Source organism: Nesoenas mayeri, assembly GCF_963082525.1.
Source record: "Nesoenas mayeri genome assembly, chromosome: 15".
Lineage (NCBI taxonomy): Eukaryota > Metazoa > Chordata > Aves > Columbiformes > Columbidae > Nesoenas > Nesoenas mayeri.
Genome location: NC_137559.1, coordinates 9,862,839 through 9,879,889, shown reverse-complemented (window position 1 = coordinate 9,879,889; position 17,051 = coordinate 9,862,839). Strand labels below are relative to the sequence as shown.

At 42.5% G+C, this 17,051-nt stretch overlaps 1 protein-coding gene across 1 annotated transcript in view; it reads left to right on the top strand.

Annotated features, from left to right (window-relative positions):
- Positions 1 to 17,051, top strand: part of DNAAF8 (dynein axonemal assembly factor 8) — a gene marked incomplete at its 3' end in the record, with an annotated part of 87,929 nt that overhangs the window by 33,431 nt on the left and 37,447 nt on the right. Inside the window, exons 14-17 of the mRNA XM_080353977.1 lie at positions 2,931 to 3,125; positions 11,624 to 11,740; positions 13,963 to 14,107; positions 16,238 to 16,550. Coding sequence (XP_080210103.1) covers positions 2,931 to 3,125; positions 11,624 to 11,740; positions 13,963 to 14,107; positions 16,238 to 16,550 — 770 coding nt within the window. The remainder of the gene's footprint in view (positions 1 to 2,930; positions 3,126 to 11,623; positions 11,741 to 13,962; positions 14,108 to 16,237; positions 16,551 to 17,051) is intronic.

Below are 17,051 nucleotides of genomic sequence, written 5' to 3'. Positions count from 1 at the left end.
CTGCTCTGAACATTTGGTTGGAGCTGGAAAGGGTTGTCCCAGGTTGGTGGAACGAGCCATAGAGAGTTTCCAGTCTGCATATAAATTGTAAATGCTATTCTGCTGCCCCATTTACAGTTACTGCCACTGCTGTTGAGCTCAGCTGGTGCGCACAGCACCGAACATACAAGGCATTTGGATGGTGTTCCTCAAAGCAACACTGTGTGTAATGGAGGTTTCTCCTCATTAGAAGCTCTACCGTATGTCTTTTTGGTAACAATGACTTTTCATTGGTTTTGCTTTCTTGAGGCATTTGCAAAGCTCTGCTGCTCTTTCCCCAGCAGAGATCCAAGCTGACAGGCACAACAAAAGTCTTCCAGAAATGTCAGCCACAGTAGAGACAAGAAAACCAGCAGCAACTGGTCTGGTGTCCCCATTCCTTCTCTTGAGCAGCTTCAACTGTTGTTGGAGAGAAATGTGGTAGATTTGATTCTTCACACTTAAGTCTCCTGCTGTAGTGTTAATGTACAGCATTTTAATGATTGAATCAGATAACAAAATTCTGATGTGGTTCTTGTTCCAGTTATCTCCTATGGCCATGAAGAGAACCACTTATCAGGGCTTACCTTCAAAATCTGACTATGTTTCCAGGCATTTTTGCTGCATTTATTTGCTGTAAGAATGTAGGGAAACTCTAGTTACTTTTTTGGATTATTTAAAAAGATGTACCAAGGAGTGTAAATGTTATCCAGAAGCATTATAACAAATTGATATTTTAATGTTGTTAATGTGTAGAGTCCAGAGTCCATTTTCAGTGCCAAAAACTGGTATGTACAAGACTATGCAACATATTAGGTACAGACTTGTGCCTGCTTGATGCTAGGAGGGAAATGCCAGTCTTTCTATGTGTATCTGTACTCGTGTCTCATAACAGCAGCAAAATGACAGTTGTCCACAGATTTTCTTCAGTTTGTAATATGAATATGATTTTTACAGCAGATGTTGGATTGATAGTCTAAGAGCCTAAGGACTGATCTGTGTCAACAAGGCAAGGTTTCACTTTCCACAGCTTGTCCCACTGTTAATTCCCAATCTTGGTGTGACTGAACATGCTGAGTGCATTTATCAGTCCCATTGGCTTTGATGTTATCTGATCCTGTGGATTGTTGGCTGTTCTAGGTTCACAGCTATAATGAAAGGGGGCAGTTCATCACCAAGAACTGCACCAAGACAGTCTGCTAGTTTCATGGTACCATATGTTGTTGCTGCGGCTTTTTGTTGCTTTGATGTTTTTAATTATTATTTTTTTCCCCCAATTACTAATATTTGGAGCTGAGGTACATTCCAGACTTCTAAGCTATCAATGTCTTATTTACTGGCCACTTCACTGTCATCTGTGTGTCTTCTGTTGTTTGTCACATTTTATTTCTCCATCCTAATGTCTAATGGTTATGAATACGAATGTAGTAGTGGTTTCTCAAGGCAAATGCTGAACCTTTTGCCTTATTCAACTAGAATGAAATCAGTTCCTATATCAAGTAGTTCTGCTATGTTACCTCCCATTTTTGTCAGTTTTTTTGACTTTAATTTTGAGGTGTGTGTTTGTTTTCTGTCCTCCCAACAACTGACAGAAGTGAGGTAAATTTGAACATTCTGCATGGCTTCGGTTTCTTGACTTGTTGTCAGAACGAAGGCTTATACACTCACCTCTTGTAATTCTTGCATGCTGATGGGCAAGTTGCAGTTACAAGCATGTCTGATGGGAATGAGATTTGTACAGCAGATGCTTTCTAAGAATCTACTAAGCATTCCAAATTAGGTATTGTGCAGAGCAACGTGGTTCTTGTCTGTACACTTCCATCATTTAACAGTTTTATGGTGGCTCAGAAGAGCTCACAGGCTCTGTCATTAGATTTGGGGCTTTTTTGCAGACCTTTTCTTCTTGAGCTCTAGTTTTTAGGTGGGATAATAGCTGGTGTAGAGAAGACACTTTGCATAATTGTTGATACTGTTAGTTTCTGATTTGGTCTTATTGAGGTCACCAATCTGGTTCTCTGACAGTCCTGCTAATTAAGAAACAACCTGGAAGAAGAAAGGGGCTTAGATGGGAGGTTAAATGATGGAAAACTGTAATTTAGCAGTGCAGTATTCAATATTAATGTATTAAAAAATCTTGAAATTAATGAATCTTTTCATTTATATCCACCTGAAACCCTTTGCAAATTAATGTTTCATTGTATTGGGCTGGTTTATAGTCCTGTTTATAGCATTTTCTCCCTCTTTAAGTGTGGTGTGTGACCTATTCAGAATAATATTTGTGGGCTGAATGGGTGTCATGAGCCAGTTATTTTATACCAGTGTCTTCATACCAACCGAAGATTGCTATTAACTCGCCAGTCATCATCTGTGGTGGACTTTTATAGCTGAGCAGAGTGTGTTGGGCGCTCTGGTGGAAGGGGAATGCTGCTCATCTCCCCAGTGCCTTCACCAAGGGACACTTGGAGTCAAGTCTATGTGGAGGCACATCCCCATGTCATGGGGTGAGCCCTTCCATGCAGCTGGTGCATGTAATGGACTGTTGCAGGCAGCATCTGTTCTCAAGTCCCATCTCCTAGGCCAGGAATCCAGATAGTATCAGGACCTCCCATTCTGTCTTTGGACCTGGGAGCAGAGACTTTGTGGGGTGATGGCGGGAGGAGTGTGGTCTCTGTGGGTGAGGGGCTGGTTTAGAGCTCTGGTTGCAGGGATGCAGGGTGTGATGGTTTGGGAGGCTGAGGCATGTTACGTTAGGGGTTTGGTTTGGAGAATCTGAAGTGCAACTGTAGGGTAGATTTGTGAAGAATGAGGCTGGGATGGTTGCAGACAGAGAAACTGCTGCTACACGTGTATGGTACAGAACAGAAAGTTCCCAAGGCAATCATCAATGTTTTTTAACCATTGCCTCTTTGCAGACTAAAGAAGATCTACAAGGAACATCCATTTTTTACCAGAAGATTTCTGCATTTCTAGCCTGTACATGGCTTCCAGATGTTGTTTTGTGGAGGGCAGAACTGGCCAATCTCTTCCAAAACCAGCTGTGTCCACTTCTTCCTGAAATTCCCTCAGTCCTGCTCAATTGCATCACTGCTGTTAATCCTGATCCTCAGGTACTGTACAGAAATGCTTGGACTTCTGGTGATTTGTTTTCTGATTGGGTCCAGTAAACATTGCTGTTCTTCCAATGTTAACAGGTATTCCCATTTGCATTAGTGAAGGATTTAAACATTTTGAGAACAAATGCTTCTAAGCGCTGTAGATTTCCACTGAAGTGTATGAGATTACAAGGACATAGCACCTCTTAAAATCAAGTGCTTAAAATCACTTGCCTGCCTAAAGACATCTGCAAGAACATTCACTTCATGCTGTCTATAAGTAAAATGTTAATTAACTTTTCCACTTCTGTCAGGTTAGCAAGTGCTCCATAGCAAACATTCAAGTGAATGAAATGTTAAGAGAATTCATTGTACTTACTGAGGGAGTTTATTCCTTGAGGGCAACCAGTGTTGCTTTTAGGCCCTTAACAGCCTATCATACCTTAATGTAAATATTTAGGCCAGATTTTCAAAGAAGTACTAAATATGACATGGTTTCCATACCTTTTGAGGGAACGTTCTACTTCTTTCTTTCTCATGACATCACCAGCCTTTGGAAAATCGTGGTCTTTTCCCAATGTATCTCAATCAACAAAAACCTTGAGACACAATTCCAGGGAATGGTGAAGACTGCAATTCTGGTTCACAAAAAGTTTAGTTCTGAAAATAATGTAGCATAAGAACTTTTCTGCAGTTTCAACCAGATTTGGGGATTACTATTACTCTGTGAGAATCAATGCCATGAAAGCTTAGGGGCTTAGCAGTGCACTTAGCAATTTGCCTAGAGGTTTATCCCACTTCTGTAGAGGAAAAGGAGGCTTAATGTTGTTGATTTGCAGTCACTGTAGCTTTCAAGTAGAAGCAAGTGCTATAAAGCAGTCTGACGTACTTGTAAAAGATAAATCTGATGTACATTTTAAGGCATAAAATAAGGCATCATTTAAAACAGTCAGGGCTTTTATGGAAATCCCTTATTAGGGGAATTATAAATCATTACAAGTTAAGCAGATAGATAGCAGGCAGTTTCTGGGTGTGGATTTTTGCATTGATGCAATAGGAAAACTGAAGTCAATTTAAAGACTGTGTTCTATTCCTAAGTTCAAATGCACTGTGCCACCCTGGTTCCCAGGCCTGAATTACACAGAGACCACTATGTATCATGGCTTTTTAGTAAATATATCTTGCAGTTAAACAGAAAAGCTGATTTCTCAAAGCAAGACTCAATGAGCCAGACTCTCAGCAGGCAGCAGCTAACCCTGTTGTCTGCCCTGAAGCTTTACAAAGTGGCACCAACTGAGAATGTTCCCAAATGTCATTAACATACAGCCAAAAAGTGCTGCATAGAAAATGAAATATCATATTCTTCTGTACAGGCCCAGTGATCTGTGCTTGCTTTTTATATATTTATATTTATTTTGAGGTGGTATATGGAAAACTAAGCAGACCAAAGAACCTGCTACTGTGTGTTGGAAAAGCATGCGGTGAATACCTATTTTTGCTCCAGGTAGCTTACAGTCTGAGACAAAAATCTAGACAGGTTCATGAAACAAATGGGTAGAAGTGGAGGGAGAAAGAACATCAGGTAAAATTGCTGTCTGCTTGTGTACTGATTGGCTCTGTGTATGATTTTTATGAGCAATTGTTAGCAGTAATTGTAATAACCTTATCTAACGTTGTTTGCTGGTGCATGAGCTCATGTCTTGTTTTCAGTCAATTGGTCTAGTGTATTTTCAGTTTGCTCTGGACCCCAAACAGTTGCTTTTCTCTTGCTATTTTTCTTTGAGGCTTTTCTTATTAATGCTATGTGTACAGCCTATTAACCTGCAGTAATTCACTTCTGATATGAAGAGTAAACTCAATGCAGTCATTAAAACCCCAGGTTAGGTTAGGAGTGATGTAATCCCCGTGGAAGTTATTAACGGCAATGTCTCTTGTCAGTGAAAAGAGGTTTGCTTCATTTTAACATAAAAAAGTACTTGCTCCTTTTAAGCCCTAAGCATTAACCTTAGGGATACAGGCAACATACGTAGCCAGCGTTTATGCTGCTTTTCCTCTGTCTGTTTGCTCCATTAAGGCACAGGGGATTTCTCTTGCTCTCTCTCAGTTTTTATGGCCACTGGGACATTTGTCCAAAGGGTGTAACCCCTAACGGTCACAGTCTTTTTGGTCACCTTCTAGAGCATCTCCTTGAACTCTCAACCTATCCAGGTGCTGGCTGTGGCAGAGGATTCAGACCATGGCAGTATTGGATGGGGAGATTGTGTCAGTGATGTTTCAAGGAAGAAGGGGAATCTCCATCCTTAAGTCAAGGTGAATGAGACTTTTTCTTTTAGTTCCAGAAAACTGATTTTGTTGCACCTCCTGGTGATCAGTCCCCTACTTCCTGCTGCTGTAGTTTCCCTACTGACTCCCAGTGCGAGGGTTGTGTTTTCTTTTTTGAGACAGTAGTACTGATTAAGGGCAGGCCTACACAAAGTTCCCTCCTTGCTTTTCACTTAAGCAAAGCTCCATTTTTTAATTTCTTTTAAATGCAGTTTTGTCTAGGCGTAGGTGGGAATTCCAGAACTGGGTAGAGGGAGTTAAATTTGCCCCCATGTTGTAACTCGATGCTGCCAAAAACATCAAACACCACAAAGGGAACTAACAGGAAGTTTGATGTATGGGAGTGTACTCACAGAAAAGTACAGCAGTTCTTTAATGTGGCATTTCAGACTTTTGGGGTTTCCCTGCTAGAGAGTTGATGGCAACTGTGTTACCAGAGGAGCCCTGCATGTACACACATTCACACAAGCTTTGAAAATTGCAAACTTTTTTTTTTCAAAGAATGAAATAACCATGTAGCAGCAGAGCTATGCATTGCTGATGAAACTAGAAATCACTGCTTCACGCTGTGGAGACGCAGGTCCAGATGCATCACTTGTTATTTTGTGCACTTAAGGCACCTAATTTAGGTATGTGCTTGCCCTGTCTGTAGGTGCAGTCTCTGAAGAGTGAGGGGTATTTCCACAGGATCTTTCACACCTGTGAATCTGTTTTAATATGGACTCAACAAGAAGACTCTGAGCTTTAGAGTTTGAATGCTGTGACATTATTTCATTGACAAGCATCACAGCCTTAGCCCTGCTGAGTGGCTTCAGCATCTTCCTCTACCTTTTACCATAACTTCTTTTAACCTCAGTGCTAGTGACAGACTTGCTCAAGGAGATCTGCTTTTCACCAAACTCTCTTCAGGCCCTCGCCTGTGTGGGCATTGCCTTTGACACATCTCAGATTGTAATAACTGCTGGTGTGCTGTCATTCAGCGCCCCACAGTGCTGTCAATTATGCTGTTTTGATTTGGGGTTAGTGCCCCGTGTGTTCTCTCTTTTTCCTTTCATGCTGTGTGAGAAGCAGCCAACTAACAGCTTTGAGCAGTACCTAAGCCAGGCCATGTCACGTTTTGTGGGTGGAGAGCGCAGACTGAGCTACCTGAAGTGCGACAGCATTTGGCCTGCTGTTAGACCTGATCCACGTGTTGCCGTAAGCTCTCAGATTTAGTGTATGGCTCAGGGCTGCACTTTCCTCCTCCAAAGCTTCTGCTGAGCCTGATGCCAAAGCTTGAAGGATTTGACTGTTGAGCAGCTGGAATTGGCATTAGGGAGGGATAAAACACCCAGAACAGCACTTCTGCATCTGCTTCCCCAAACCGGAGCCAGCAGGATGTTGCAGCTTGCAGTGTGGCAGGTGCCAGCTGCTAAGTCCAGCAGTTTGGTTTGAAATAGAGGGTAAAGCTGTAAAACAGGAGGTTCAAAAGGACAGGTTCATCCTGCCCTTTGCTTTCCAAATATCACTCAGATCTTGTCTTTACCTGAGTTGGTGCTAAGGGTCAGGTCTCATGTGTCTGGCACCCGAGTCTGCTGTGCAGTCTGGTAATGGTGTATCAACAGCTTTGACGATAGCCCATCAGCTGGCTGGTGATTCCACATGGATATGTCTCATCTTTTGGTGAGACATTTGTCCTGGGGAATCATCTATATGCATTTATAGAATTTAATGCAGACATGGAATAGCTGCATGGCTGTATCTTCACAAGGCAGAAGGGAGAAGGTGGCATCTTGGCCCTAGCTGGGCCCCAGTAGAGTTTATCATTGATTTTAGAGGAGCCAGGAATTCAGGCTGTCATTGGTATTTGTAACTCAAAAACCCTAGCCTTTAAAAGGAGAAAGGACTACCATGATGTCTGCCAGAGCTCACGCAAAGATGAAGGCATAGCTTGGGGAGGAATAAACTGTTATAGATTTTTTTATTCTTCCTAAAATTTGATAGCTCACATTTAAACTGTGGCCATTGCTAATTATTCCAGAAAAGAGCAGCTTAAAAGAACTCTCAAGCTAATGTGCTTAGCCATTAGTATTGTGCATGATGGGCAGAAAGGGTGGAAGTTACTGTCTCATCCTTTCTCTTCTGTGTTTTAAGATATCCCGTTTCCTGTTCAGAAGGGGAGGGCAAGGGAAAGTGAGATGCATCTTCAAACTACCTGAAATACAGTCATCAGAACTGCACATATTCAGTGGCAAAGCTCTTAATTAGCCCTCTCTATCCTCAGCCTTTTGCTGTCTAGGATCTTCCTACTGTGCTTCCACCTTTCCTGTACTAAATTCTGTAGCCATGTGAAGTGAGCATGCACAATGGGGAGGGAAGATGTGTAGGAAACTTTCAAATTTGTGTTCATCTGGATTCCATAAGGAGTACTACACTGAACCATTGGGATTCATGATGGTGAGGAGAGGAAAGAGTCTGAGTATAATGCTACCTAATTCAGGGGCACACTTAGTGAATCACATCAGACATGAGCCTTGCCTGTGTGTTAGCATCAAGGCCTTTGCTAGATTGAGAATAGTGCATCCTCTGCAGCCACTGATGTGGTTAGCAGAGCTGAAAGGGAGAGGTTTTATACCTGTAGAATTTACAATTTGTCTCTGGAGGTAGTGGAGGATGCAGCGTCTTCCTCCAAGGGATTTGAGTATAATCTCATAGTGATAGTGGCTGAGCAGATCTTTGCATTGGAAAGTCCCTTGCACGTCAGGAGATAAGATTGTGGCATACACAGAAATTCTTCCTGCAGTTTCTGTTTTCCTGCTGTGGCTGGAAAGGAGTCTAGAAGACTCACTGCAACTTAAAAGACTCTCTTAGATCATCTGACAGCAAAAGCTATTTCTTTGTTGTCGGAAATGAGAACGGAACACACTGTAAGCAAGAAGAAGAGAATTTGGATTTGGTCATATTTCTGTATGACAGTTAAAGATTCATGGGTTTGTTGCATGCTGCTCCAGTCTTCTCTAAAATGTGCTTATTCTTGTTTCTGTTCAGTATTTTACAACACATTTTTGTTCTGCTGTGAATTTCTTTCCCATAGCTGTCTGGCTTCACCTCAGTAATATTTTCTGAAACAAAGCAGTAGCTCTGGGTTTCTTTCTAGCATTTTTTTATGGTACAAACTGGTCTTTTCCAGTGTCTTAAGGTAGCAGAAATCAGAATTTATCTCCCAAAACAAATAAGAAAAAGGATAATTGACAAAAAGGAATAACTACAACTAGGAGGTTATGGACATGCCCTCCCTTCCTGCCCTTTCTGATCGTGGCAATATGGATGGAGAGGATACCAGTGTGGTAAGCACCCCTGCTTTCTTGCAGCAGGGGCTGGGGAGGAGACATGGTCATGCAAATGGCTGTGGTTAAATGATGCTGGATTTTGCAGCCTGTCACAGCTTAAGTCAAAGTACCCTTGGGGCTGCTGTTGTCTGACTGTAGGGTACCTTTCCTCCTTGGTATAATGCCTTTACCATGACGCGTGAGATTATTGCAGTGCTCTGGGCCTGCAGAGCCTTAGAGCAGAGGAATTTTTGGGTAAGTATGGAAGGCTGGAACTGCCTCTTCACCGTTCTGTGGGGAGGGAGTCTCCTCTCCTCCCTGCCAAGAGACAGATCAATGTTCAGAGATGATGCATCAGCCAGCCTGGGAGGTGCTTTCTGAACTGCTGTGTTTGCACAGAAGCTTTACAGCTACTGTAATGTTGTTGGAGGCATAAGAAAGGAACCAGCCCTGGGATGAAACCAATACAATTCTCATGCCTACCCTTAATACAATTCTCACACAAGGTTAAAAGTAGCACCAAAGTAGCATAAAGATAGTGTCAAAATCACCAAAATTATTTCAATGAGAGTGAGGTCATGCAACTGCCAGCAGAGGGTCACACTCATTATATGTCAAACAGGGCTCATCTCAATATTATAACAACTGACTGGATGCACTTCTCTCCTATATGAACAGGAAAGTTGCTTCCTTCCTATTTTTCCTGTGGATTGTACACTCAGGCTGTGTCAGTTCTCCTCCACTGGCATATTTTAGCTGGACTGGACAAAGCAGGCGCTGTCTTACTGCAGCCATCTATGTGCATTTTTTAACCAATGAGGAAAAGGATTTTCTAGGGCAACTAAGACTTTTCAAGCTTCATTTTCTGTTGCTTTGTGAAATCACATTCAGACTGGCTGCTAGAAAACAGAACCTGACAGATCACGGTAAGAATTTCCCACAGGCCTTGGTTCTTTAAAAAGCACGGCTGGATCTGTGTTGTGGTGGGGAGGGAGGCGGACGGTGTGGCAGCATGCCTGGGATTGCACCTGATCCACAGTTCACACCACGCTGCTTCCTAAATGTCAGCTCTGTATTGGCTTTCCCAGCATGGGTCCTCTGTATGGTAACTAGGGTTGGATGATGATAATGGAGGTTTCTGTGGAAATGGAGACTGGAGTTGGTTTGACCACATTTGTCCCTTCTCTTTTCCTCCTTCTTGAAAGCTCATAGGCTTGAGGTTTGTTCAAGGACCATCCTGAACCCCAGAAGATTGAGGTCTTGCTGCATTCCCCTGTATGTAGGGCTTGTCTGTGCTCACTGCGTTGTTCCAGTGTTGCATGCTGGAGCTGGCATCAAACATTGGAAACGAAGAAGATAATCTGTTTCCTTAAGTAAACAATTTCTTGATTTTCCTCTGGTGATATTTTCCACAGCAACCAAGTGTAATGAAAGATGAATTGCAGGACAAAAGGGACAAATCCATTGAGAGATGTCAAAGCTCTTTGTTTGGTGTAGTTGTGTTGACTAAGATCAGGTGAAAAGTAAAATCTCCAGTTCTGCTTTTAGGCAAATATCTCATGAAGCAAAGAAGTAGAGGGTGAAGAAAACAAAAGGTTGCTGAAGCAGAAAGGCAGATGTCAGATGGGCTTTAGTATTATTCAAATTCATTTCATTTTCTGGTGGTTGTTTGTAAACAATTATAGAATGATATGAAATCCCTATCATTTGCCAAGCAGTGCAAAAAAAAAAATCTCAGGTGATTACACAATTACGCAGTATTATATGGTCCTCATAATCCAGAATGGATGCTTCTTCAATGCAGTGTTAGTTCATTCTCTACCCATAATAAAAGTCCTGATGACACTATGCTGAGATTTAATTATTGTTTTTTTTTTAAAAGGTCTGTCCCCATGAGATGAGGACAGATTAATGTCTGCTGTAAATCAAAGCAAAGTCTTTAAAAATAGTGAAGCTACTCTGAGATACACCACCTGATCCTATGTCTCAAAACTGAGAATTTTTTTTCACTCTAGGAATGAATCCTGCCCACTATGAACTCTGCCTAAACACATCTGTATTTCTGGAATGTTCATTATTGGCATAGCTGCGAACATCACTTCTTCCCAAACCAGAACTTAACAAACATGACTTTCAAAAACTGCATTTGTTCCTGGACTATGGCCTTGCTTACTGGGCATGCAGTCACAGCAAATTCTTGTGAGTGACGCATCCTTAAACTTGCACTTGTACAAGTTGCTTGCTTGGCTGCCCAGAAAATGTATGAGAAACAAACCGAGGTGCTGAGGTTGGGAAATGCTGCACTTCTCTAAAGCTGCGACCTAGATGCCAGAGTCTTTTTTGCCTATCCGTGAGTACGTGGCACAATAAGACTTGCAGATACGTGTCACTTGTGGTGACATGAGCACAAGAGAAATGTCCTATTTTGGTCACAGGCATGTAGAAGTTCATGCCGTTTTTCCCTACCTTTCCATTTGATTAGTTAATTAGAGCGTTCCTTTCACAAAGCTCTTTTCTGCTGGATGCTCAGCACAATGTGGAGAATCAAGGTCTTGAGCTGCTCAGCCTGATCATGCAGTCCTTTTTGCATGCAACTCCTGTCCATGGGTACTCTGCAGGTTGGAGGGTCACTGGGTTTGACTCTGGGAATGCTGGGTCTCTCAGGAAGCAGTTGCGGATTCATATTCTTGGGATGTCACTTAATCTGAGCTAGTGGTATGGATGTGAGAATTAAATGACAGACTAACAACACTGGAATAATGGGTTTAATCCATGAATGTGCATCTTTTTGTGCTCTCTAGCCATAAAATACTATTTTTTCCTAGCCCTTTATTTTGAGGCGTCAGGATAACACAGGTAAGTGGCGTCCTTTGTGCATTCCAGGCAGTGGAGAAGGTGTTCGTGGTGCCAAATGGATTTCACTGGCAGACAGTTGAAACTGATGAAGAATACTTCCCTCATAGCAGTGACATTGAGGCTTGCAGAGATACAGACACTGAGGTAAAAGAAACCCCAACCACTCCTTTCTGACTTGTGGGATGATGTGGGAAGCTGAGAGATTACTAAGTGACCTGAAATATTTCAGTCTTGAGGTTTTGTATAAATACTGAAGCATTTCTAACTCAGACCTAAATACATCAGGTGAGTATTTTGTGTCATCTGTATCGACGTGCTGATTGCTCTGAGTCAAAGAATATTAAACTATGGAATGTGCAGGTTGAAGAAATTCCTACCAACCAGATGCAAATCAGTGAAGTAGGCAGAGTTTTGACAACCCAAACCCACTTGACTGCAAGCCAATATACAACATAACTTTTTTTAAATTTGCATTCAGAAATATTTTAAAAAATTCCTGAATCTTCTGGTACTGTTTGCATGACCTAGAGTAACTGTGTATGTGTTGTATGAAGAAGCTGGAAGTAATTCTACTTATTTTACCCCAGAAGAAGAGAAAGTTAAGGTAACTTCAATTAGCTGATATTTACGTTTGTTTAGGAGTGCATACCAAAATGTACTGGATCTCTACCCATGTATGGTAACTTGTTAGCATTGGTAACTCACCTTTCCTAGCTCTTGCACAACACAGACCAGCATGTTTTATCTGACAGAGTTCAGTTGGCTGTTAGCATTGACTCAGGGAGATGCAGATATATTAAGCTCTTCCTGAGCACGCAGCAAGCCTGACCAGTTGCTGAGAGTGTACCAGGCTTGTCCTGGAAGATGCCTGAAGTCCACAATTAGGAACTGAAGTTACCTGGCACTTGGTGCAACTGGGAAGCACCTCATGTCTTTGTTACAGTTCCTTGACTTGCCTTGGCAGTGCTGTAAGTGGGTCGTACAGATCTCACAGCAAGGGCAGGGTGCGCGGGCAGGGAAGGTGAGCCAGGAGCTGAGACTGACAGCCAGGCAGGCAGGGCCAGTGGCCTCGCAGGCAGCGTGCAGTCCTGCATCACCCAAGCAAGAAGAGCAGGGCAGGTGCAGCAGTAATAAGTGTGGTCAGCCAAGAGTCCGCAGTGACAAGGCCAAGCCGGAAAGTCAGCTGGATAACGGCTGGATTAGTGACACGTATACTGGGCCAAGGCAAACCTGCAACAAAGCTCAGACAGGGAGCAAAGCCGAGTGCCTGGCTCCAAAGCAAAGGGGAGAGAGGTGGTTACGGCAGGGTCTCAGTGCGGGACAGCTGCAGGATCAAAGCTGGCCCTGAGCCCACCCAGCCAAGCCCCAGGGACGCTCGTGGCAGCTACAGAAAAATAGTTCTTCACTGGCTGCTGTGAATAGTGGGTTAATAACAGGAGAGCTTCAGCTAAATGAACATAAAGAAATAGAGCTTTTATTCCTAATTAGACCACTTTTTTATGATTTGAGTAAATTTATAGCTTCATTTATCATGATGGAATAAGCCTCATAATGTGTTTATGGGGGAGTAGCATTTCATTTAAAGTGTCCAATAATGATGAATTCATTTGGCTTTCACTGCAGCCATAAAACTTGCTGCTGGGGATAGCATTGTGTTGTTTTACATCCAAGAGCACTGTGCACAAATTTGAGGCCAGTACCATCACGTTTGTCTGATCTACAGCTAGACAATTTATTACCCACAGCACCATACAACTTCCTGTCATAAAGTGCCTGCTTTTTTAAACAATATGTTTCTTCTTATGGGAAAGTAATGGTCGTTTTATTCCATTTTGGGTATAGACATTCAATATGTGTTGATGTGTGTCTTCCTATATGCCAGGGTAGGCTGAATTGGATGAGTCTGGTAAAGAAGGTTTCAAAAGGTAAATGTGAGACAGTACCAGTGATGTGTCTGCCTTTTGGTATTTTTTTTTAATGTTGATTTTTGGCACTTTTGTAGGTATAAAGGAAAAAACAGTTGGCCTGTTATTATTTAAATAACTTTCTGTAGTACAGAAAGTTGAGCAGCAGGAATGAAACACTTCAGTCTCTGCCCAGGAGAACTTGCAGTTTTTTATTAGTAGGTTTATGTGACAAAAGGCACAGTTATATCTGCAGAAATTGATTCAAGCTTAATTATCATAGATAGTTAAGATTTAATCTGAAGCTAAGATCCAACTGTGCTGAACTGCACATAAACATAAAATAAAGCTCTTAGGATATAAGTAAAGCATGGGAATTAAAGGTGAGCAGAAGAGATACAGCTGTGTATTGAGGGCTTGGAAGCTTTTGGCTCATTTCTCCAATGTGCTCTTGCTGTTCAGGTTACCATGGCACTGCTCTTTGAAACTCTTTTCCAAAGTCCCCTGGCTACCCATCACATGCTGCAGCTGGTACTCAGTTCTGGTCTGGATATCTGTGGACTCCGCCTGCTCTATCCTCAGCAGGACGTGCTGCTCTCCAGCTCAGGTGAGGCCTAGTTTTCCTTCAGAGATTCCATCACATGGTGATACTGAGGCGAAGGCAAAGATCACTAAACGTGCCAAGGAAGAACAATGATGTGGTGCCGCATGCACGGGCGAAAGGGTATCAGATTTACATGAGCGTTGCTTTATCAGTTCCTATATCTTTCCCTAAAGAAATGATAAAAGATCCTGGGCTGTTTCTTTTCTTCTGTTCCTAGTGTTGAATACCCATGAGTTGAATTTTAACCCTTGATATATTTTTGTGTCTCAAACCACTTCAGTTGTCATTCCTTTGCAGTAGTCTTTCCCAGATTGCAGCTCCAGGGTTAGACTCCTGTAAGTTAAATATACTAAATTAGTTTCCATTGGTCTTCTTGAGGGTTTTAGCTGCAGAAAATCCAGCCTCCCCCTTCCACAATTTCTCCTACCCCATTGCTTATGGAGCTTTAGAGGCATGGGCAAAAGTACTGATGTAGCCATCCTGTAATGTCACCATCAGAAGATAGTCTGAGATGGGAGATCAAGAAGATAAGGTAAACAGAAATTATATGGATCTCTGAACTCAAATCACTAAGTCTTTAACATTAAGCACCAATATTTTTAAATATCGGCATGTACCACTTAAGTCTTTTTTTTCCATTTATGAAATAGAAATAATGAAGCTTGTCTTAAAGTGTATATGGAATATTATTAGTTGCTAATGCAATATAACTCTAGAGCAACAGGCATTACATTAGCTGCAAAGTACAGAGATTGCCTCTGTAGTATAGCATGGCTTGTACTTCCTTTTAAACCAAGAAGTTCTCCTGGGAGGTTTGCATCTGACACCATCACAAATGCGGGCAATCCACTTCTCTTGGGGAAAGGTATAGGCAGGCTGAGAGTGAGAGAAATGGGTTTCCTTTTCCTCAGGCAAAAGGTGAGTGAAGACCAGCTTAATCAGAGAAAAATTCTCCTGTCTCACTCCCCACTATTTTACATTTGAAAACAATAGGAGCAGACTGCCTTAGACATGGGACTGCAGTTGTCTCAGCACTGTGCACATAGTGCATTCATACTGATAGCTGGAAAAATGAAGAAGGAATCCAGAAATGAATAAGAAAACCATAAAATCACCAGTCATTAGAAGATGACAGGCAGCAGATCTGCTTCAATGCTCTGTGCCATGCACCATTATTTAGGAACGCTTCATATGAAGAGACAATTCATTTGAGCTGAGAACTGCTATGCAAGTTTGTAAATTAGATTTTTACCCTTAGCTTGAAAACTTTAAAAAGATTATTTTAAATATTTATAGCCAATTTCTCCGTTATCTACCTGCTCTGGAGACTTATATTCTGGCTTCTGATTCTTATGCAACAAATGATGAAATAGACTACGTTTTTAAACCTCAGGGAAGAAAATGACACACCTTGGTTTTTTTTCTAACATCTGTAGTAAGAAATGCAGAGGAGCCAAATTTACCCTTTTATTGGGGTTACTTACTGGCTTCTAACTACGCTGACAGTTGACAGGGAGAAAGGTTTGCCAGAGACATAGGGAAGTGTTGTTGCAGGAAATAATGGAAGCCACAGTTCAAGTCCTGGCAGGGAAGTAAAGGTGGCTAATCAAATATTTGCATGGATATGTCATCTTACGACATAGCATAAAACCTGTATTGGATGCAGAGGGAAATCATCTATAAAAGTAATCCACAGGTTTCCAGTTTGTGATCCCCTTCCCAGTTTTCCCATATCTGATGGAAAATTAAAGAAAACGTCCCTCTCCTCAGGCCTATGTTCTTGTCCTGTCTCCCCTTTGATATCCCAGCCTTCCTTGTGGACATGAACAACATACTGCACAAGTTAAGGTGCTGACTTCTAGTGTATCAGTAGTAACTAACCCTGTACATGCCCCTTTTCACAGCGAATATGCGGCAAACAGCTCCTCTTTATTTAAGAGATTGCCTTGAATAATCTCATTTACTGTTTTGTAAAAACATGCAGGTGGTTGCCAGCATATTACAGGACAGGTAACCAGTAGGTTATTTTGTTAAAGTCTAGCTGTGACAGATCTGAAAACAGCACTTGAGTGGAATGAATGACCTTGAGGTGAGTTGTGCCATGTTTTAGTCACATGTGTTTGTCTTTCACAGAAAAGCTGCCTTCTTCCTATACTTCAAAGACTGGCAGGGTGCCACCAGTGCTGGCATTAAGCCTGAGAGGGCCTAAAGCACGTAGCACCTTGCAGAATATCTTTGGGCCATCTGACCCAAAGCTGGCGAGTGTGACGGACTGCGGTTCCATCAATGCCATCTATTGCCGGAGCCAAGCGGAGCCTCTTGCCTACCTGCCCCAGCGGGACAGCCGGGTGCAGCGGGAGCTGTGCCTCTGGTTTGCAGGGAGGGCTGCTGGGCCAGCGCTGTGTGCTGGTGGCCTGGATCTGGCTTCCCAATGTGATGGAGCAAGGTAATGGCCCTGGATAAACTAGGGTTTTTCTCACACACAAAATGTGACAGAGAGGCTGGGCAGGCACGCAACTAGCGTGCTTTGTCTTTACATATCAGTGTTCTGCTAAAGGTCTCGGTGAACAAGAGTACAGGGTGGGAGCACTCTGTCCACTTTTTATATTTCCAAACCTGTTACTAGAGTCTGCAAAAATCCCTCTCTCACAGGACTATCTTCTCTGCAGCACGTAATGGATCTGTCAAGGTATCAGGTATGGAACTCTTGCAGTTACTTCACATCCCTTGTTCCCTGGTAACTAGGCCTGTAATTCATACACGTACAGTGCCTGCTCTGGAGCTCTCTGTGCCAGATACAGCTGATCAGCCTGACTCAAGACCTCCTCCAGCTGGGCCTGGTGCTGGAGAAGGGCTGCAAGGCCATGGTCCACTGAGGGGACCTTTGCTAGAAAGCCTGGTCTAGCTTTGCCCTATGTGCCTTCTGAATCAACTAATTAGAGATAAG